We start from the raw sequence: 23,518 nt of genomic DNA, 5'->3' as shown, positions 1-23,518 counted from the left end.
TTAACCTAGTTTTACACAAGGAGGATGTTCTTTTGACTTTCCTACCCTTCCTATCTCAGCACAGCCCTAATGGAAAGGATTGTTTATAGGCCAGGGAGTTCACTGGTCCCAAAAGAGGATTAGGGTTGGAATGTTGCATTGTGAACTTATTTCCCAATTTATGTTAGGTTTATCCTAATTTCAAGAATAGTCAGTGGAATACTGAATTAAAAAAAAAAAGTTTTTAATCAGAGGAACGATTATGTAGTGGCTTCTTCTGGCTCATTCCAAGTGCATTTGAATCTGAAAGAAATGACAGGTTTTCTGTATTGAGTGAGACTGCTTCACTCAAGATTACACCATGGACTTTGATTCTTTCAGTTTCAGTGACCATGACTATGCATTTTTATGGAATCTCTGGAGAATGAAGCTGTTAAATCGGCTGACAGTAATTCTTCCTCATACCATAGTATTTACCAGGTTCCCCTTACAGCGCCGGACGTTGTCTAAAATGCTAAGAAGGTTAACGTCTAAGTAATAAATCCTAATTCCCCCATTGTATGCCGTCTTCATGTCCAGTGGGTTTATGGGATTTTTCTCTATTGAAAATATACTTTGGGGAATAATTGCCTTATAATTGAAATTGTTCTGAGTGCATGAAGGGAACAAGAGCCGCATGTTAAACTGCTGGCATGCGGGATGAAGCTCTGTTTCCTGGTGAGCGACGTGGAGATTGTCATGGCAACAGGCTTTCGGGTCCTGTACCTGTTGCCATGGATGAGGGGAATGACGCAGATGCTGCAAGGGGAAGGCGGGTATGTTCTGAATGCAGCGCATCACACCAGGAATGGATGAGGAGAAATACGTTTTATTTATTTATTTATTTATTTATTTATTTATTTATTTATTTATTTATTTATTTAGAAAAGGCTGCTCAGCTATCAGTGACTCAACCAAGGACGTCACAGACACATCGCCCTTCACGCATTAAGTGGTATGTGTATTGGAAGCCTGAGAGATTCAGGCTGAATATAATGTTGCTACCACCTAAGGAAGTCATGTGTAGCAACTTTTCCTACCGTGGTAAACCTCAGTGGGTAATTTAATGTTTCAGGAATTAATTGAACTGAGAGAAATTCTGATGATTGCATAATCTTGTTCAAATTCCAGGTGATTCAAACCTGTAGGGTTTTGATGGTCATTCTTGTTAGATGTGGAGTAGTGGGAGGAGATGCCCTCTCACACTGCAGTATGGCACATGGCTGACAACAGATGGAGCAGAGAGCAAGCGAGCGTGAGCTGATGAGTGGGCCAGAGCGTCATGATTCTGACTCACCTCAGTAGTTAGATGGAGGTTTGAACTGACCTATTGTCAGCTGATTGACTCAGACGGGCAGAAGGTGATTGAGTACTGGCCAACTGTCCACCCCACCACCCTGTCCTTCGTATGCAACATATTTTATGGTGCTGATCTGCGCTGGCCCAGTGTTTTATAGCTTTTTTTTTTTCTCCAGGTAGAGGCTAAATAAAGGATGTTTCTTTCGGCCTAATGATTTAAAAATAAAAGATTTTTTGTACATGGTAATGGATTTTATGGGTCAGTCTCCGGTTTGTGGTTTGTTTGGATAGTTGCTAGCCTGAGCTGGGTGCATTTATCAGCTGCGCCCTCCAGGTCTCCAGCGACCACCCAGCTCAGATCCAAGTGTGCCCCCATATGCGAGATGAACTGTAGCCTGTCAGCAGGGATGTCAGTAACAGCTGGGCTCTGAGCAACTATAAATACCCATCTGTGAATTCCTGGGATGTAGAAGATGTGGCGGCAAGCTCTCAAGGGTGCACATATCTGGCGTGGCTGCAGATTCCTCTTCATTAACAAATGTTCAGAGGAAGGGAGAAGAGTGTTGTCATTCACACACAGCAGTTCAAATCTGAAATCTGATTGAGTTGCTCATTTGATCTATAAAAAAGAAAAGAACCAAACTGTATTTTGAGGAAAAAAAGTCTTGTATATGAATGTCTGTATCTGGCAGTGTTTTGGGAAATTTTTTTATTGTAATCGGTTACAGTTACCAGGGGATAAGGTGTAATTAAATTACAGATACATATTGAAAGATTCTTGATTACAAATTTAGTTATATCTTAATAGTGCATACAAAACCATGCCGATATGTTTAATAATAGTGGTGTAGCTGGAATCATGTTACTATGTAAAAATAAATAAATAAATAAATTCCAAATACATATAAAATTATTGGCATATACAGCGGGGAAATTAAGTATTTGACACATCAGCATTTTTATCAGTAAGGGGATTTCTAAGTGAGCTATTGACACAAAATGTCCACCAGATGTTGCCCCCAAGCCAAATATTGAATTCGTACAAAGCAATCAGAACATTTAAGAATACAAGTTGTCATAATAAATAAAGTGAAATGACAAATGGAATAATTATTAAACATATGACTATAACAAGGTGCAAAATGGCATAGAAATCCAGGAGATCACCTGAAATCGGTCAGTATTGAGAGAGAGAAACCATGCCCTCTATCAGTACTAATTGGTATATGCTGCTTTAGTCCTAATCGATGGCCTATAAAGGCTTCTCATTACCCAGCAGGCACACAGGAAAGATTTCATGATGAGTAACCTTATCGTTGAAAAGCATTTCGATGGCAATGGTTATAGGTGCATTTCCGGAATGCTGAATGTTCCTGTGAGCACTGTGGGGGCCACAGGAGTCCAAAGAAGAGGAGAGTTCTCCAAGAGCTCAGGGTGATGGGTTAAATGCAGAGGACAAATTTCACTGTGTACACCGTGTGCTGTGTATCACATGTGATAATCACTTCACTTTACTTGTTGTTTCAAAGAAAACTATAAGCAATGCACTGAACCGCCATGGCATCCATGCACGCTCACCACACAAAACTCTATTGCTGAACAAAAAGCATATTGAGGTTCGGGTTAACGTTTGCGAAACAGCATTTGGAGAAGCCTGTGGATTACTGGGAGACTATAGTATGGTCAGATGAAAGCAAAATGTAACTTTTTGGCTGTCATTCTGCATACCATGTTTGGAAGAAATGGCACTGCCCACCACCCCAAGATCACCATACCAAGAGTTAAGTTTGGGGGAGGATGCATCATGGTTTGGGGCTGCTTTTCAGCAAGGGGTACTGGCAGACTTCATATTATTGAAGGCAGGATGAATAGAGAGATGTACCGGGACACTCTGGACAAAAATCTGCTGCCATCTACCAGAAAGCTGAAAATGAAAAGAGGATCCCAAACACAAGGCCAAGTGGTTTCAAAGAAAGAAAATCAAGTTGCTTGAATATCCCAGTCAATCACCTGACCTAAATCCCATAGAAAATCTATGGAGAGAACTGGAAGATCAAAGTTCATAAAAGAGGCCCAAGGAACCTTCAAGATTTAAAGACCGTTTGTGTGGAAGAATGGGCCAGAATCACTCCTGAGCAATGCAGACGACACGTCTCTCCATAGAAGAGGTGTCTAGAAGCTGTAATCACCAAGAAAGGCTTTTCTACAAAGTATTAAATAAAGTGTGTTTAAGTGTGTTTAAAGTGTGTCAAATACTTATTTTCCCCACTGTATATGCCAATAAGTATGTCATTTCACATTATTTATTATGACTCAACTTGTATACTTAAATGTTTTGATTTCTTTGTATGAATTCAATATTTGGCTTGAGGGCAACATCTGGTGGAAATTGTGTGTCAATAGCCCACTTAGAAATCCCCTTACTGATAAAAATGCTGATGTGTCAAATACTTATTTTCCCCGCTGTAAAGCTTCTGCCAATAAAGTTTGTTGAACTTTGACCTTTGCATTCTGTGATTCATTGTTAGGCATTGAAACGGCCCTGAAACTAAGATGGAGCAGAGGTTGATTATAGCTGCACAATTAATCAAATTTTAATCCAGATCACGATTTTGGTTTCCACGATTAAGTTGGGATGATACTAACATCTGCTGCATATCAAATCAACACTTTCTCAACTAATAGTCAGCCAACAAAACGCATAGACTGTATGAGTGGCATTCTCTTGGCTCTGGCCAAGAATTACAGCTCTAATTCCAAGCTATTTAAACTACGCTTCTGTGGTGGTACAAACAAAAATGCTGGACTTTTGCGCCTTGTGTGGCTGTAATAACAAGCAAACGAAAAATCAAGGCATAACGTTTTATACGTAAGATTTTATCATCTTGTATGTTAGGAAAGTTTGTGCTTGACAAATAACGTTTTTCATGTTACAGACCTGAGCATCGGTCTTCTCACCCCCAAAGCTGCTGTTCTGACACCTGTATATATTGCAGTTCATTGTCTATAGTTCTTGACAAATCTATACAAAATAATCAGCTAAATGGATGTTAATTATTGCACTCTGAAAGTGCTATTTATTTTTTGTTATCCTTGGTCTTGGGTAAATGTTGTTTATTTATTCATGATTTTTGATGTTTTATAATAATAAAATAATAATAAATAATAATAATGAATAATAAAAATGTTGTTACCTAAAATAACGAATACTTTAATAAATGTGATTATTGGTAAAAGTAATCGGGATTGTCATTTTGTCCATAATTCCATAATTGTGCAGCCCTTATTGTAGCAGTTTATTGAGTTTATTGATTATTGAGATTTAATTTAACATTGCAAGGAAGGCAGTGTGCTGGAGAAAATTTTTGAATGCTACAGACCTGCCAGGTGTGTGTTAACAGTGAATGGATGCTGGTTTACTGGGACGGAGGAACCCTGACCACCATAAAGTTCCTTTCATTTTTCAGTTCTGTTGAATCTTAATATTTATCAGTGGTTTATAACTGTATGATCTCAGTAAAATGTGGCCTGAAGTCTGACCTTGTGGTGGCTATTATTATATTATTTTTATTAAATTTATAAACTATAATAAGGTTAATTAATGAATGGAGTTTGGCAGTAGTCAATGTTTAGTACTGCTATATAAAGTAAACACTGTCAGATTACAACAATAGTTGTTGTAATTTCATTAGTTGAAATTACAATTTCAAAATGGTTAACAGTTCAGAATATTCATTCATAATTAGGGCTGCACGATTTGGGGAAAAAGACATATTGCGATTATTGAGATCAATATTGCGATATGCGATTGCGATATGATAAAGGACACTTGCTTGTATATCAATGGAAAAGTCGCATACTAATAGTGAAATGTTTAATTTCAGAGTGAAACATACAAACTACTTATAACAACCTGAAATGCCCAGTGCTTTCAAAATGCAGTATTCTACAAAATTAAATAAATCACAAAAACTGGTAAGGCTAAACAACTGTTTTGATTATATTTGGCCATTATAAAATCCCGTATTATAGTTCTTACGTTTAACCAAAACGTTGTTTGGAGGCTGACTTGAACGCAGGGATGCATAGCTTTGCTAGCTTAGCTAAGGTTAAGATTTGTAAACTGAGGTGAATTTCTTTAGGAAACCTTCAAAGTTTGAGAAAAGTTAACTAAACAGCTAAGAACAATCTGAATAGTTAATGCCTACGTTTAGCCAAAACGTTGTTTGGAGGCTGACTTGAACACAGGAATGCATAGCTTCGCTAGCTTAGCCTAGTTTAGCTAAGGTTAAGACTTATAAAACGGGATTTTATAATGGCCAAATATATTCAAAACAATTGTCCAGCCTTACCTATGAAAAGTAATCCCCCGGGATCTGGTTTGGACCGTACAGCGATTTGTACAGCCCCAAGCAGCACAAGAGTAAGGCATTTTTATGCACTTCTCTCCATTGACATGTATATGCTTCACGCCACAACAGAGCCTATCGCAATATGGCGGCGACGTTGACGTACGATGCAGCGCGTCATGCGGCGTCTAACCATATGTCTCCGAATCGAAAGTCATGTGACCAAACACGTCACATCCGACTGAAGTGAGACTTCGGTCAGCTCGCAAACTTTGAGGATGAGAGAATGGATAGGATATGTTGCCGATCCAATCCATGTACTAATCATTTAAATTGCAGCTTTTTGCGTTCATGTAATCGCACAGACTGACATCGTGATTACGATTGCGATTAGATTAATCGTGCAGCACTATTCATAATTTACAAAGGTAATCAAAAAGTATTCAAATGTAATTAATTACATTATTTTCATATAGTAATTGAAATAGTTACACTACAACTAAATTTTAAATAGGATAACTGTATCAAACTACAAGTAATCTTCCCAGTACTGGCATTCAATTCAATCTGCAAGTTCACCCATTCCTCATCCTCACTAGTGAAGCTTATTGTCTAGCACAATGTTATAATCATGGCATTGTGCTGTTGCCTGTTATCCTGTAATATACCAGTTTGTCAGGCACTGTTATATTTCTGGTTTAACAGAACAGTTTTTTTACTATAATTTATTTGGATTTGAGAGGAATCTGGGATTGCATATATTTACAGATCATTATGCCTTATTATTTTGTCTACAATTCACAATGTCACGTAACCAGCTGCTGCTTCATTGATGTAGAAATAACAGCAGCAACAAATAGTGCCTTGTTGCATTTTTGTGTGCTGTACTGATTGTCTCGCTCTGTCTTTTCCAGCTATTCTAAATCCTAAAAATCCCAAGGAATCACCCAAGTCCTTCAGCTTCGACTATTCTTATTGGTCACACACTTCGGTGAGGCTTTTTTGCCAACATATTGAACTTAATGAATTTGTACGGGTAAGGTTTGTGCAACTCTTGACTTCTTGTCTTGTCCCCCTGCAGCTTGACGACCCCTGCTTTGCCTCTCAGAACCAGGTGTATAATGACATTGGGAAGGAGATGCTCCAACATGCCTTTGAGGGCTACAATGTCTGCATCTTTGCTTACGGACAAACTGGAGCTGGAAAGTCGTACACAATGATGGGCAAACAGGAAGAAGGCCAGGAAGGAATTATTCCCCAGGTAAACACCCCAGTTTTCTTGCCTTACTATTCTGTTATCACACATTTGAGAAGACTCTTTTTCTATTAAGATTTTTCTTAATGACGTTGATACATTTTGACCATTACCACAGTTTTCACAATTTCTTAAGCTTGTAATGCATTTTGAGTGTGTGTTGTGTGTTGGGATTGAACATTTCTGATGTGCATCTCTATCTTTTGTTAATATTTCTGAACTGTTTATTGATGTTTTGTGTCTGTGTTCAATTATCAACTCAGAAGAGCTGGTTTTGTAGGCACTAGGATCACTCCCATCCCCTTTGTTTACTTAGTGCAGGTCTTAAGGCCTGAAGTTATTTTGGTTCTGTATTGTTTGGTTTAGGGCTGCAACTAACGATTATTTTAATAATCGATTAATCCGTCGATTATTTTTTGATTAATTGTAGAATCGGATAAAAAAAAAAAAAACAAGAAAAGCATTCATTTCCAACCCTTTATTCAAAAACAGAACCAAACATGTTGCTCCTTGAGCTGCTATAATAATAATAAAATAAAAATGGACTAACACAAAAAACATACACACGTATGCTTTACATCTGCCAAATATAGACTTTTTTAAAATAAAGTGCCACCTGAGCTGCCAGAACGATAAATAATTTAATAATAAAAAATAAAAAAAATAAATAAATAAAAATAAAGAACAATACAAATCAGAAAATTTAACAGGATTTGTTTGTCAGAACTTGTTCTCTACACTACACTGCAGATGCATACACTCGCAGACGCACACACTCACAAACTCACACTGACACACACACACACTGCAAAAAATGATTTCTAACTTAGTAGTTTTGTCCTGATTTCAGTCCAAATCTCTAAAAAATCTTAAATCAAGATACATTTACTAGACACATGAAATAGCATAAGAAATGATGCCTTGTTTTCTGATAAAACATCTCAGAATTAAGTGATTGTTTAAAACAAGCAAAATTATCTGCCAATGGGGTAAGAAAACTAATCTTAATGAGATATAATCTCAAACAGAAGTTTTAAGCATCACTTAATTTTCTCATGCCACTTTTCTTGTCTAGTAATCTTGATTTAAGATTTTTTAGATATTTGGACTGGAAATGAGACAAAATTACTAGGTAAGAAAAGCTTTTTTTTGCAGTGTAGCTATACATGACAACAGATTGAAAAATGAATGGTCCAAAAAAGGCTAGTGAATAAAAACGTGTCTTTAGTCTTTTAATGCAAAGTAACTATAGCACCCCTGCTTTACTACTGTTAATAACGAGCTAACGCTAACTTGTCATGCTTGTCAATCTGGATGACGGGTAAACATTTACATTTACACTAATAGCATTTATCAGACGCCCTTATCCAGAGCGACTTACAATCAGTAGTTACAGGGACTGTCCCCCTGGAGCAACTTAGGGTTAAGTGTCTTGCTCAGGGACACAATAGGCGAGTCGTCCACGCGGAGACGCAGAGAACAGTCCGAACGCTGTTTCATTCCCCCCTCCACACCTGTAGGTGGCGCTGTAAGTCCCCCGTCTAGTTCTCTTCCGCGGCGAGTTAAACATCAGCACCAGGGACATTGCGTTCCTCACTTTAAAACGGAACAAAAGTAGAATTCTGTAGCGACTTACCCTGCTGCTGAACTCCCTTCCTCCTCAAACACGCGTTTCAGATGCAGGATCATTGCCGTGGTGCTCCCGTGCCGTGCCATGTCGCTTTTGTATATTTTCGCGCAGATTTCTCTGCATCCGCCATGTATCTGTCCTCTACCTCCGCTTGTTTTTTTATTTTTTTTACTCCGCGCTGTCTATGAGACGCCAAACTCTGCTAGCATCTGTGCGCGAGTGAGACCGAGTGTGTTCACTCTGCGCTCAAATAAAGTTTTTTTTTTTTTTTTTTTAATAATAATCAAACGTCTCCGCCTCGCGCGAGATAACAAATCGATTAGGAAATTCGTTGCCAACTCTTTTAGTAATCGATTTTGTATCGATTCAATCAATTCGTTGTTGCAGCCCTAGTTTGGTTGCTCCACTGTAATGTCCCCTTTCCCCTTCCCACACAGCTCTGTGAAGATCTCTTTGAGAAGATCAATGACAACAACACTGAAGAACTGTCCTATTCGGTTGAGGTGAGGGTTATCTCTTCCAATGAACTCACCCTCCTAACATTAGTACTGCCAGAAATTAAAATGGATTTCTAGACTAGCCTCTATTCAAATGCAGATTTCTCATTTTGTTGTCAGCATTGTCATGATAACCTTCCTGAGTGGAAGGCCTGGCAGGCGGTGTGGTCTGAGTACCCTTCTGCTGTATGTAGGTCAGCTACATGGAGATTTACTGTGAGCGGGTGCGAGACCTGCTCAACCCGAAAAACAAAGGGAACCTGCGTGTACGTGAGCACCCCCTGCTGGGGCCATATGTGGAAGACCTGTCCAAACTGGCTGTCACCTCCTACACGGACATTGCGGACCTCATGGATGCAGGGAACAAGGCCAGGTGAGACTTTTTAGGGGCAGCCTGAAACTCTCTGAAAATGGTTGCGAGAGAAATTCTGGTTGAAGGCATGCAAGATCGACGGCACCGGGTCATACGTACACGTGTGCGTTCTCTTGCGGAGGTGTAACTTCCATTTAATTCCGCTTTGATGACTCACTGTGCTTATTTGTGGAACATGTGGTGTGAAGCCTGTTCTTCCATAAGACCCATCCCACCCAACACACCATTTGTGGGGAAAAGCCTAGTCCCTCAATCATTTGTGGCCCTGTTTTATAATACAGCAAGTCACATGACTCCACATACAACATCACTGACCATGAGCTCTAGCAAGGTCATGACCTTGTGTTTTTTGTTTTGTGGCCTGTGTTTATGTGTATAGGTATAAATCCATCTCATAGCATTATCTTTCTTAGGATACAGCAAATGTATGTATCTGTAATGTTCAATTACTGAAATAAGACTCTGTACTGATTTTAAGGATAATTAAATAGTTTCCACTGTTTTTTGCATTTGTGGAATGATGTATATTTTAAGTCGTAAGTTGAGAAGTTGTTTTGTTACACCGACTTGATGTTGTGCATATTGCACTCAGAAACATATTTCTTCAATTTTATCTGACCCATTGTCCATACACTGGTAAACTATCCAGTGTGTCCTAGCTTATAGACAAAGAACAATAGGTATGGGAGTGGTTAGTGTGAGGGCAGAATTTCCACTCGTCATTGTGATTTTGTGAATGGTGGTATTCATGCACTTGCACAAATCCGGTGAGTGGTCTTTGAAAAGAGAAACTAAAATCCACTAAAACTTTAAAATGACCGTGACACCTTGTAAATGAAAACCGGTGTGTCCCTACTTTCAGGACGGTTGCTGCTACTAACATGAATGAAACCAGCAGCCGCTCACATGCTGTCTTTACCATCGTCTTCACACAGAGGAGGCATGACAGCGAGACAGACCTCTCCACCGAGAAGGTGAGTATTGTTGCCCATTGTCTCCATACGTTTTTGAAGCAGCCCCACTGTGTTGTGGGTAAAATGACAGTAGCTCCTCCTCCTCTTCCTGTCATTGTGGAGCTTATTGTCTGGCGTGTTGTATGCACAAAGTCGACCCTGTGTTCTTCACACTCACTGCTGCTATTATTCTGCCACGCCTCATTAGTTTTTTCTACAGAGGCAGTGCTCTGGGATCTGGGTTTCAGTTCTGATACCACATTAGAAACGTCAGACACAGCAGAGTTCAAATCAGTTATACAAATTTTAGCATTCATAATTTTTCTTATCAGGGCACAGGCCAAAATATTTCAGATTTTTAATCATAAAAATGCATTCTTCTATATTTATTAAACACTGCAGACATGATCCAAAGTCAGTTCTCACTCTGCCTTTATTTATTTTCTACTTTTCCGGGGTATCATTCCAGTTTCCTCTACCCTCTGCTTTCAGGTCAGCAAAATCAGCCTGGTGGACCTGGCAGGCAGCGAGCGTGCTGACTCGACAGGGGCGAAGGGGACGAGACTGAAGGTGGGGTCTAATAATACAGCACCAACACTACCTTATGAGGAAGTGTAGAGAGGGGCCTGCACACCCACATTCTCCTTTGGGAGTACTGTATTCCCCACACTTTATTACTGGTTAAAAGAAAAGTACTTTTTTTTATTATTATTATTATTATTATTATTCATGGTCAACCAGAGCAAATTAACCAATCTGACACCTGTGTTCTGAGGTTGTGATGGGATCTGTGGCCTTTCTCTGCTGGTTTTTTATTTTATTCTTCTATCCTACAGGAAGGGGCCAACATTAACAAATCGCTCACCACACTGGGCAAGGTCATCTCTGCACTGGCTGAGGTGGTGAGTAGAGCTTGGTTTTAAAAAAAAAAAAAAAAGAAACTGTGGAGATGTTTTCCCCCCTCAGATGGTAACCCTCCCTGCCGTTTGTCTTTTATCTTTTTGTAATGCTTTCCTGTTCAGGATAACTGTACCAGCAAGGTAACCCAGAAACCACTTCCTCCCTTCCACTTCTGCACATATATCTAGGGCCCTAAGATTTCTGCAGACGGAATTGGGCAATCCAACAGATAAAATGGAATGAGTTGTAAAATGCAGAATTATGTATAATATCAGATTCTGGCCACTGCATCCAACAACGCATGTTTCCAGTACAGTTCGCACCCCAACACAATTTCAGCTTTTGTAATTGAAGAGGCTGTCAGTATTTAACCTGGCCCGATTGGTTCCATGCAGTTCAGCAAACTCTTGGTCATGCAAACAAATCAGCTGATTCAAAACTTGATTTTATTAATATGGTTCCACTTCAATTTTTTGTGTTTCAGGTCTCCCCAATGTTTATTTATTTGATTCCAATTTTTAACCATAAAAAATGTTATATTGTGAAAGTTACAATATTACAATATAACTCATTTTTGTCATGTCTCATATGCTATTAAGGCTCAAACCACCCCCAAACCATTAAATGCCCTGTTACTGTACTACTCAATACCAACAAAATGTTGACTAATGGTTGTGCCTTTTCTTCAGAGTAAGAAGAAGAAGAAGACCGACTTCATCCCCTACAGAGACTCTGTGCTGACATGGCTGCTGAGGGAGAATTTGGGTAAGAGCACTGTGTGGTTTGGAGTTTTGGAGACTTTTTGCTTTTCCATGGGCAAGAGGCATTTATGCATATGTTTGTGTTAGCGTCATCATAATGAACATTTGGAGCGATCATAAGGTTATGCGTGCCACCCCAGTTCATTAAAGACGCAGACCAAGTGAAAAACTTTGGACTCCCTTACTCTGTTGTGGTTATGGATACTATGGGTACTTGAATGCAAGAAACACATTTAATATTTTTGTAAGTGAAGTATGTTTGATGGATCTTTTTTCTTCAATCACCTCTTTTTTTTTTACCTTCATGGCTGCTTTGTTCACTATTGTCATTAATATGTATGGAACAGTTTTTTTTTTTCTTCTTTTTTTTGTATTTCACAGATTAAACTAAATCTACTTTTTTGTTAAGGTGGGAACTCCAGAACCGCAATGGTAGCTGCTCTCAGTCCTGCTGACATCAACTATGATGAGACCCTTAGCACCCTACGGTAAGCCCACTCTGGCCAATGGTGCCAATACAGTTTTAAGATGACCTGAAAATAAAGAAATTAGTTTGAATACAGCAAATTTGTCTTTTGAAGTTTGTTTGCTTGTTTTTGCTTTTTAATGGGTCATACCCTGTACAGATATGCAGACAGAGCCAAGCAAATCAAATGCAATGCTGTGATCAACGAGGACCCCAACGCCAAGCTGGTACGTGAGCTGAAGGATGAGGTGACCCGTCTGAAGGAACTTCTCCGTGCCCAGGGGCTGGGTGACATTCTGGACAGTAAGTTGTCTTCGTCCCTGAATGACATCAGATCCTCATGCTCAGTGTCAAGCCCTGTCCTCTGTTAAGGTCCTGTGTGGTGTCATCAATCATTTTGTTGAACCATTTTCCATCTTAATCCTCCTTTCCTGGATCTGCATGTCAGTGCTAGTACACAGATAACTCTGGTCTCTCCTTGCTCACTCTCTCACACATGATCAAATTTGTCCCCTGACCCTTCTCATGTTCTCCTGCTTCCCTCCAGTCGAGCCCAGGGGGGATGAGTGCCCAGGAGATGGAAGCAAATGTGTGTATATGTGTGGTGGGCCTGACATCATCTTTGCTGTCCTGCTCTTTTTTTTTTTTTTTCTCCTTGCTCATTTTTTTTCAGTTTTCTTCTTTGCGGTAGTCATAGCAAAGTTTGCAGCATTGCATGCCTAATGCCTACGCTTTTATGCAAGGAGTCCCAGACAAATGAAGTGGGCTTTAAGTGGGAGGGTGTGCAGTAGCGTGCCACTCAGCGCTTGCCTATGGAGAACCTTCTAGTAGCATTCTAAACAGGCAGCGCAGATTTCAGCCCAGGAACCTTTAAATCCTTGCTCTTCTGCTTTTTGTGTTTTGTTTTTTGTTTTGTTTTTTATTGGTGAACCACTTTTCTCACTTCTGTTCATCTTGTGCTGTTTGAAATATCCATTGCAGGTGACAGTATTCATGATGTTAGGTCATTACTCATTTCTCAGACTGCAGCTCTGGGCTACAGGAGGAAAGGTGCACGGCTATACTATTTTAAATAAAGCACATAGTGCACTAGTAAGACTCTCCCTGTAGGTATAGTACTACTTGTAGTTGTCCTTTAGTCCCTTTTGCAAGGTTTAGCTTCCACTGGTGTTATGATGAGTCCACCTATGGATTTTAGGTGCCTACGATAAGAGGGTCAACAAAAGTCAGCCTGGATAAAAATCTGCCTGGAGGAATGTATGGAGCTGAAGACTTAATAAGCTAAATAAAATCTGTTGCTAACATGAATTACTAGCTACAGCAGCATGGAACATTGTTACACTGTGTTTCAAAAGATGTTCCCAATAAATGAAAAGATATGTCCACCCATCAGGTCAAGACTTTAAGAAGAAATCTTACTGTGGTTCCTCACCCATATGTAAAGGGATGAATGCACAGGAAGGACCTCACTGCATCATGGCCTTTTTCCTGCAGCATGTGTATTTGTCCCATTTCTCCCCCTTCCCTTGTTCATTTCCCTGTTTCTTGTCTGTTGCCTTTATTTACCTTTCTCCCTTTTATTTGCTCTTTTCTCCTTAATAGTCTGCTGGCAGTTTTCACCCAGGAAATTTCTCTATGGAAAATCTTTCAAATATAAAGATTCATTCATTTATAGAGTCATTGCCCAACCATGACTAACACATGACTGCTATACTTAAAATGACATCTTCAGTCACTGACCAGAAATTCTGTCCCTGTAAAAAAAGACCTGGAGTGAAAACAAGTGCCTTCTGTAGCATTTTACTCTGTGTGTACTTTCACTCCTGTTGCTGTGGAACTGTGTCTTACACTTCTCTCTCCTCTTCTGTTCCTTCTCTTTGTCCCTCTACTTCTCCCACCTTTCTTATTCTGTACCCCCTTCCCAAATCCCTTCATCTCCCTGATCTCTCCTCTGTCACTCAGACCTGAAAGATATACACAACAATAACCATAGATACTTGCTAGCCACTGAGAACCAACGGCCTGGCCATTTCTCCACAGCACCTATGGGCACTCTGTCCGCCTCCCCATCTTCCGGTTCGCTCTGTAGCCAGCTGGGCCTGCAGTCAGTCTCCAGCATCCAGGAGCGCATCATGTCAACGCCTGGAGGAGAGGAGGCCATCGAGCGGCTGAAGGTATCCCAGCATTTTTTTCTTTAGGCCCTATGCGAGTTTCTGTCAGAGCAGAGTTCTACACATCAACTAGATTAGTCATGTACACTGCCTGTCCAAAAAGTTTTGATAACGCATTTGCTTGTTTGATGAGATGCTGCAATGTCGCAACATTTATTTCCATTCAGGATTGCATTGAGCTTTTAAAGATCTTGTAGAGATGATGGGACAGTTGGTCCACTGGACAAATTTTTCTTCAACACTTCCCTAAGATTCTCAAGCGGGTTAAGGTCTTTTAGAACTATTTTAGCATAAAACATACATAAAACATCTGATTTTTTTTTTTAAACCCTTCAAAGGTCAGTATATTTTCATACACTGTTTTTTTACTGGAAACAAAACACAACAATTTGCTTTAAATACATTTTAGTGAGCATTTTAATATTATTAGACCCTGAGAACTCTTCTTTTTTTGCTGTACTGAGGTGAGAGGGGTCTGCCATTTTTTCTGTATGTGTGGGGTCACCAGCATTTCTCCCACATCTTCTATGTAGAGCCTCCTCCTGTATGGTTTCTGCTGTTGCCAGGATGGATGTCCACAGGAAGCGAACCCGTAATTGGAAGGTTGTGGGTTCGAGTCCCAAATCCCGAATTGTCCCCAGCACTGTCACATTGAAAATAAATTCATTCCATGACATTGTCAATCAGGTTGTGGAATTTGTTCTCCTTCTCCTTGGATCATGTGATGGTCTTTGTCAAATGTGGAGGAGAAGACTGCTCTTGCTCTTGCCTGGAGCAGATGAGGGAATCTTAGGCCTGTTTCTGCAAATTGTGCCAATTAGGCCAGTTTCCTCATGAGAAACTCCTCAGAGGTTAAAAAAAAAAATTGTCACATGCTCTGATGTGTTTCTGGAGCCCCTTGGTTGTCTCCAGGACCACCCTCGTCCTCTGGTTGACATCTTCAGGTTTGCCAGCTGCTTTGCTTGTGCACACCTGCAGTCTCCAGGAGTAGAACTTTTGGTATTGCAGGTTGCCCAAACCTCTGTTCCATATTTGTCTGTTTTTTTGGCACATATTGCTTGAAGCTGCACCTCCTTCTTGGACTAGCTGTTTATCCATGCAGGTATTCAGCAGGCATTGTGTTCACATGTCCACATGTCATCACAACGTTGGGGTCTGGATAGCTTCTAATCACACAATCACATGGTTCGGCTGATCTAGTGAAACGTTGTGTGGTACATCGTATTCCAGGTAATGCTCTGCCCCAATTTCTCACTCCAGAGGCCCAACACAGGCTAAAATGAGCACGTAAGCCTGCTGGTCTTCTGTGTCCACCAGTCTGCTGTTGAACATCTCCTATTAATGTAGAAACTTTGGGTAGGTCCTGGGATCAAAACTGTGGCTGCTGGGACATTTTTGGGAGACCAGCATACTTTTCCATTTTCTGAATCCCATCCCTGCTCAGCTGCTTCATCCATGTCCCCTCCACTCTCATTTTCAGATTAGTCAGTCAGCTGGTCTGTTTCTAACTCTGTATCAGCTTCAGAGTCCTCAGGAACCATGCTCACATTCAGACTGCATGATCATGAGACACAGCACTTTAGTTTTGTTTTGGTTCCTACTTCTCATGAAGTTTATACTACAGAGTGTGGCTTTAAAATACTTGGACACTCCTCACACACACCATTAAAAGTAGTACCATCTGGAGGACAAATGTAACAACAACAACAACAACAACATTTATTTCTTATATAGCCCAAAATCACATACGGTATGTCTCAATGGGCTTTGACAGGCCCTACAGTTGACACCCCCCACACTTGACCCTTCTGCACACAAGGAAAAACTCCACACAAAAAAACTCTAGGAGAGAGAAAAAAAGAAAGGAAGAAACCTTGGGAAGGAGTGATACAGAGAGGGACCCCTTTCCAGGGTAGAATGAGCCTGCAAATGGTGTCAGTGCAGGGTTGGGGATGATATAATAATAAGTCCTACAGTTGTAGGGTTGGAGAAGTCTAGGATGTAGTCAGTGTCATGGTCTAGATTACGTGTCCATAATGATGTTGCTGGTCCATTTGAAGATCCCTGAAGGTGTAGTTGTAACGGTGGTGGTGGCTGTGGTGACCCTCTGGTTTGTTTATGCTATGTCCTTGTTAAGCAGTTGTCAGGGGACCAGGATTTATTTGCTGGTCTCTTCACTGGGGTCTGCCAGTAGTCTGGGCGCTTGATTCCGTGTCTCGGAGAAAAACAAACAGAAGCAGCAGCAGACGGTTGCACTGAAATATGTGGTGCTACAGTGGCCCGGTACCCTAACTAGGACAGCCTAACTAGGGTGAACTTTGTCTGTGTCTAACAGGGGGACTCTGTGATAAACTGGACTTTATAATTGACACTGCGTCAAAATGAAGTGAAATGAGGGTCTAGGACTTTAGCAAAAAGCCAGAGAAAACAGATTTTGAGATTGGATTTAAACACTGACACTGTGTCTGAATCCCGGACACTGACAGGCAAGCTGTTCCACAACTGCGGAGCTCTATAGGAGAAGGATCTGCTCCCAGCTGTGACCTTCTGCACCTTTGGTACCAGTAGTGACCCCGCACCCATTGATCGAAGGGGGCGTGGCGGTTCGTAAAGAACCAAAAGTTCACTCAGGTACTGTGGGGCGAGACCATTTAGAGCTTTATAGGTTAAAAGTAGGATTTTGTAGTCAATCCTAAATTTGATGGGTAACCAGTGCAGTGATTGTAAGACTGGGGTGATGTGGTCAAATTTCCTGGTTCTAGTTAGAACGCTGAATGCAGCATTCTGTACTAGCTGGAGTTTACTCATGCACCTACTAGAGCATCCAGACAATAATGCATTGCAGTAATCTAACCTTGATGTAATAAATGCATGGACCAGCTTTTCTGCATCATGCATTGAAATTATATTTCTTATTTTCGCAATATTTCTAAGGTGAAAGAATGCTATTCTAGTGACATTATCTACGTGCGAATTGAATGAGAGACCTGCATCAATGATGACACCTAGATCCTTCACTTCAATACTCGGTGAGATAGAAAGGCTATCCAGGGTTATTGTGTTGTCAGCCAGGTTATGCCTGGCTGCTTGAGGCCCAAGTACAAGCGCTTCTGTAAAAATGTGCATTCATTTACGTTAAAATACATTTGGGATAAGAAATAGCATTCACAGTGGTTTTCAAATAGATATTTTTAGTCATTAATCAAATGTGTTTATTTTTTGGGTAGCTTAGCCATTTCAAGGAACTGAGAATGACTTCAGTACATTGACCAAAATCATCAATCAACATTTGATTTAAGAATTGTCAATTGTGTAGTTGGAGATGCTTAATATATCAGGCATATATCTATAAGAGTTTGTACGAGTGAGGAGTTCCTCTCAACTACAGAAGCGCTTGCTGTATTTTTATTTTTATTTTTACAGTGTGAATTTTACCTTGAAGTGAAAGTATGTGGATTATTAAAGATGATTAAATCCAAGCAATCCTTTGATAGCATTGCTTTCTGTGCAAAATAAAAAGCTCATTTAGCATGCAAGGACTATTCTGTGTCACCATGGAAACAAGCAAAGAATGAGTGTGGCTCAATCTGTGCTTATGTTGCTTGTCTTCCAGAATGTGTCTTAGGGGAATCTTTTGAACAGAGCAGTTGTCTGCCAAATAAAATGAAATGCAATTTTTATTGACACATTTAGTCTGACATCTTTATGTCTGAAATGAAAAGTTCCTGGGTTTAGGAGGAAGGATTCTCTTGCGTTCCTTCTCGCATTTGCTCATTTTACGGATGTGGTCCTAAAATTAAATGTGCAAAAACAGAGAAGAAATGAATGCCCAGCTCGGTCACTGTGTGTGAGTTGTGCACACATCTGGCCTTTAGGGACTGCAGTCTCCATGGATACAGTGGTTCCCTGTCCTCTCTCTGGCATGCAGTGACGTCAGAGGTCCAATGTAGTCAAGGAGAAAATCGGACAAAAATAGACGCAACTTCAGGACATCACAATGGGTAAAAAATAAAAATATAGGACTTTTTATAAATGTCTGCAATGATTAATCACTTTCATTTGAGCACATAATTGGCTGTTGATTTGTCCAGATCTGTGGTCACATTTCAACTTATCAGAACATATATCAGAAATGTTTTTAGGGATTTGTCTGGATTTCTTATGGTGTAGTGGACATAAAGCATGTAGTTGAGTTAGAGATACTCCACTGAAACTTCCACTTTACTGAAAGTGAAAGTATTTGCATTCAAAGGTATTTATTGCCCATTATCATTTTGGTAAACTCATCTTGGCACAACAATCATTTTAACATGCTAACAAGTCAAAATGAGCTTTCTTTTGCTGTATTACATCTTTATGTTTATGCATAAATGTAAACTGGCCAAATCAGGTTTTCTATAGGCATTTCACTTTGAAATGTAGTGGCATTAAAAGTAAAAAGTCTCCCCTATCGGAAATAACAAGCTACTAAAGTGGTTTTATGAGGGTTAAACTTGGTAAACCTGCAAAATCAACAAAGCAACAGATGGTTAATCCCACTAGGAAATGGTGCAGAATGTTCTGGAAATGTACAGACTTCCTATGTGAGAACAGATGGTTGTACTCCACCTCTCAAGTGAGAACAATAACAATGAAAATGCATTAAGAGATATTCATAAATACTTACTATGTCACACACTTCCTTCTGCAGGAATCTGAAAAAATCATTGCTGAACTTAATGAGACATGGGAAGAGAAACTTCGGAAGACCGAAGCCATCCGTATGGAGAGGTGAGTTGGATGGGAGAGAGGAAGAAAAAGAGGGAACGTTGCTACCTGGGGCCATTTTCTTCAAGGCTGTGTCTACAACAGGCTACTGCCACAGCCCCATGCCATAGCTGGGTTCTGTCAGTGCCATCTTCTCTGCCATGCCAACAGACTAATATTCCCCAAACAAACACACACACTCTCACTCTTTCACACATGGCTCACACCATTTTGGTCCCAGAGGCAGAGGAGCTGGTGGTAGCTTTTCTTTTCTGCTCCTGCACTTTTCACCTTCTGATAAGCAAAAGAACTTCCCAACGAGTGGCAGCTTTGTTCACTTTTGCATACTTGGCAAAACATTAAAATTACGGGACAGTGGTGGCCTTGTGCATAAGGAAGCACACTTGTAAGAAGTTGTGGGTTCAAATCCCGAACCGCCAAGATGCCACTGAGGTCCTCTTGAGCAAAGCACTGTCCCCACCCACTGCCTTTCATGGCTCCCACTGCTCCCTCAGGGGGTGGGTTAAATGCAGAGGAGACAGTTCATTGTGTGCCCTGGGTGGTGTGCTCTGGTGTCACTATGTGACAATGAATTACTTTCTCTTTCTTGTTTTTCACCCCAGAGAGGCTCTCTTGGCAGAAATGGGTGTTGCCATTCGGGAGGATGGGGGGACACTTGGTGTATTCTCACCTAAAAAGGTAAAAGTTGCCTTTGATGTCTTCTGGCATATTTTACTTTCAATATAATGGTGAAGAAAACAGTTGTTAGATTAATAGATACCGATCAGAGAAAATGACTGTTCGGTAAGTGTTTCTTATGAGGAGATCTGCAGTTTTCAGTTTCATTTCTGTTTTCTCATTTCCTTCCTTTCTTACTCCATACACACAAAATAACTCAGATATATCCAGAAAGGCCAACATCATTGTTTGGTGAATTTGATTCTTTTCCTACTCCGCAGGTTTGTGCCACTTTTCACTTTGTAGATTCCTCCCTAGTTCAGTCATTGATTAAATATCCACAAAAATGTAAGAGTAGTTACTTTATACAAGACACCAAAACGAGCAGCTCTTACTATTCCCCAGTTGGACATAATGTAAAATAGCTCTCCTCCCATCTTCACAGGGCATTGTTACCTGTCATATAAGCCTATATTTTCAAAAAGTCCCAACACTGTAAACCTGTTCTCTGCCACTGTGTTCACATTAATATTCATCCTTGTTTTTGTGTTGTGTTCTTATGTGTAACACTTCTGCTCCATTCACTTTCCTGCACTCGGCTGCTGCCTCTCCATTTCTTAGCTTTTTGTAGAGAGACCTTGTGATCTCTATGCTGATTTTAATGGGGTGTTTTCCCCAAAAAAGGTTGGTTTTTCATGTTAGAAGGGGTCCAGATGCTTTTGTAGTCATTGGTAGAGTCATTGGTTAATCTAGCATTTCCATAATGGTTTTGTTGATAGTAATGCTATTGGTTCTTTAGAAATTGTGCTTTGTGGATGTTATTGTTTGTGAATTAATGATCTGTTTTGCTGTGCTCTCGTGTTTAATAGGTAGATATGTTAGTTTTGATGATCAGAATGTAACCAGAACTAACTAATGAGATATTTTCCCATGATTTTCCACTGACCCTCTTTCTGGCCTTTTCATTTCTTTAGACTCCTCACCTGGTGAACCTTAACGAAGACCCACTCATGTCTGAGTGTTTGCTGTACTACATTAAAGATGGAATTACAAGGTACCATTCAACCACTGTGCCTCTTAATTATACAAAACTGTGTATGCACTGATGGTGTCTATGAATTCATGTGAAGCCAGTTATGAATAAAATGTAACCCACAGGGTGGGCCAGGCTGATGCAGAACGTCGGCAGGACATTGTCCTAAGTGGAGCCCATATCAAAGAGGAGCATTGTTTCTTCCGCAGTGAGAGGAACGCCAATGGGGATGGTGAGAGAAGAGTTTTTTTTTTTTTTGGGCTAATTAGGCTTAATTAAAAAATTAACATGCAATACTAGCTTGCTACTGTTAACTTGATTTGTGGAAGTAAAAAAATTACTTTTCCTTTCTCTCCCTTCTCCAAAAAATATTGGCTTAGTTGTTGTGATGTTGGTGCCATGCGAAGGATCAGAAACATATGTAAATGGGAAACGTGTGATGTCTGCTGTGCAGCTCCGTTCTGGTAGGTCCCGTTATGTTACTCTCTATTTCACTTTCAGACATGCAGAATTTTGCCACATCAAGACTTTAAGTAAATAATATATACAAAAAAAATTACTTCCATCCAACCCCATTCATACTACCAGCCTCACCACTATCATCAATTTACTTCAAGACTTTTATTGTCATTGTACAGTTACCTGGACAATGAAATTAGCTGGCAAGACCACAAAGATACAGGAAAACAATATAAAAACACAGTATATAGGTACAAGAGACATGGCGGGGGGGCTGTATATGCAAGGGCATCATAAATATAATAAATGAGGGGGGAAGGGCTTTGGTCAGTAAAAATAAGTGAGACTGTTGGCTAAATTGGTAATTGTACATTGCCAGGATATTGCACAGGCCCATAGTCAATAGCAGCAGTGAGATGACTGTACGGAAGAAATCTGCACTCACTCACTCACTCACTCACTCACTCACTCACTCACTCACTCACTCACTCACACACTCACACACACACACACACACACACACACACACACACACACATTGAGAGTTCTGACTGCCCATGAGTTAAAGCTATTCTTTAGTCTGTTGGTTTCGCACCTGATTGATCTGAACCTTTTTCCAGAGGGCAGTATGTTGAAAAGGTGATGGTTAGTATGGAGGTGGTCTTTTATGATCGCCCTGGCTTGGGAGAGACATTTAGAGCTGGCAATGGAGTCCAGGGAGGGGAGTGGGCAGCCGATCACCTTCTCTGCTGTTCTGGTGACCCTCTGGAGTCTCTTCTTATCAGCTACTCTACAACCAGTGTACCACACAGGGATGACGTGCACCAGCACGCTCTTAATTGTGGCTCGGTATAAGGACACCAGCAGGTCGCTCTGCAGCCTGTTCCATCTCAGGACCCTCAGGAAATGAAGGCGCTGCTGGGCTTTCTTCACTAGGGCGGTTGTGTTTGTAGACAAAGACAGATCCTCGGAGATGTGGGTCCTGAGGAACTTGAAGGACACTCTCTCCACATAATCACCTTTTATGGAGAGGAGAGGGGGATCAGCTTTTGTGTTACGGAAGTCCATGACCACCTCCTTGGTTTTCCTGGTAGTCACACCATTCTGTCAGATGGTTAACCAACTTGGCTCTAAGGATGGCTGGGATGATAGTATTAAAAGCTGAGCTAAAATTGATGAAGATCATCCTTACTGAAGTCCTAGGAATCTGTAGGTGATGCAGAGCAGAGTGGAGGGCAATGGAAATTGCATACTCAGTGGACCTTGTAGGCAAACTGGTGGGTTCAAAGCTGGGGAGGAGGCAGTCCTTTATGTACTTTAGGACCAGCTCCTCAAAGCACTTTGCAACCACGAGTGTCAGGGCAATGGGCCTGTATTCAATAAGGCCACTGATGGTGGTGGACATGGGGACTGGGGACTAGCAAACATAGTTCCTCATCTCAACTCTGAAACAGTCTTTTATTTTTTTTAAAATATCCCAGGGAACCGCATCATCATGGGTAAGAACCACGTGTTTCGGTTCAACCACCCTGAGCAGGCTCGTGCTGAGCGTGAGAAGACACCATCGGCGGAGACTCCTGTGGAGCCAGTGGACTGGACCTTTGCTCAGAGAGAGCTGCTGGAAAAGCAGGGTATCGACATGAAACAGGAGATGGAGAAGAGGTAGCTTGGAGATTCCTAGACCTGTCCCTTCTCTGTACCAGCTGCACAAAATATACATGATTTTTTGCTCTGTCTAGACTAACCGAAATGGAGATCCTTTACAAGAAGGAGAAAGAAGAAGCAGACCAGCTTCTTGAGCAGCAGAGACTTGTAAGTAAACTTTTTTGAATGTTTTATATAATGAACAAGTTTCCTGGTGGATATTTTCTGTTTCTGATGTCAAAGTGGTTAGTGGTTTTTGATGAATGGGGTAGTGCAACACTACTAC

General features: G+C 40.7%; 1 protein-coding gene across 32 annotated transcripts in view; it reads left to right on the top strand.

Moving 5' to 3' along the window:
* Positions 1 to 23,518, top strand: part of kif1b (kinesin family member 1B) — a 58,174-nt gene that overhangs the window by 9,133 nt on the left and 25,523 nt on the right. For 5 of the 32 annotated variants that reach the window (XM_028992971.1, XM_028992969.1, XM_028992985.1 and 2 more), the window contains exons 3-25: positions 6,581 to 6,657; positions 6,748 to 6,927; positions 8,989 to 9,054; positions 9,243 to 9,421; positions 10,284 to 10,395; positions 10,867 to 10,944; positions 11,211 to 11,276; positions 11,397 to 11,414; positions 11,964 to 12,039; positions 12,445 to 12,523; positions 12,662 to 12,804; positions 13,049 to 13,090; positions 13,483 to 13,551; positions 14,464 to 14,675; positions 19,363 to 19,442; positions 20,042 to 20,117; positions 20,318 to 20,377; positions 20,718 to 20,780; positions 21,071 to 21,150; positions 21,255 to 21,361; positions 21,510 to 21,593; positions 23,070 to 23,250; positions 23,328 to 23,400. In XM_028992971.1, the coding sequence (XP_028848804.1) occupies positions 6,581 to 6,657; positions 6,748 to 6,927; positions 8,989 to 9,054; positions 9,243 to 9,421; positions 10,284 to 10,395; positions 10,867 to 10,944; positions 11,211 to 11,276; positions 11,397 to 11,414; positions 11,964 to 12,039; positions 12,445 to 12,523; positions 12,662 to 12,804; positions 13,049 to 13,090; positions 13,483 to 13,551; positions 14,464 to 14,675; positions 19,363 to 19,442; positions 20,042 to 20,117; positions 20,318 to 20,377; positions 20,718 to 20,780; positions 21,071 to 21,150; positions 21,255 to 21,361; positions 21,510 to 21,593; positions 23,070 to 23,250; positions 23,328 to 23,400 (2,201 nt within the window). Of the gene's footprint in view, positions 1 to 6,580; positions 6,658 to 6,747; positions 6,928 to 8,988; positions 9,055 to 9,242; positions 9,422 to 10,283; positions 10,396 to 10,866; positions 10,945 to 11,210; positions 11,277 to 11,396; positions 11,415 to 11,963; positions 12,040 to 12,444; positions 12,524 to 12,661; positions 12,805 to 13,048; positions 13,091 to 13,482; positions 13,552 to 14,463; positions 14,676 to 19,362; positions 19,443 to 20,041; positions 20,118 to 20,317; positions 20,378 to 20,717; positions 20,781 to 21,070; positions 21,151 to 21,254; positions 21,362 to 21,509; positions 21,594 to 23,069; positions 23,251 to 23,327; positions 23,401 to 23,518 lie in introns of those variants that run through there. The other 27 variants (XM_028993000.1, XM_028992999.1, XM_028992987.1 and 24 more) reach the window with 16 other exon arrangements.

This window comes from Denticeps clupeoides, chromosome 10 (genome assembly GCF_900700375.1).
Source record: "Denticeps clupeoides chromosome 10, fDenClu1.1, whole genome shotgun sequence".
NCBI lineage: Eukaryota > Metazoa > Chordata > Actinopteri > Clupeiformes > Denticipitidae > Denticeps > Denticeps clupeoides.
Note: the sequence above shows the minus strand (reverse complement) of the source record. Positions and strands in the feature narration are given on the sequence as shown.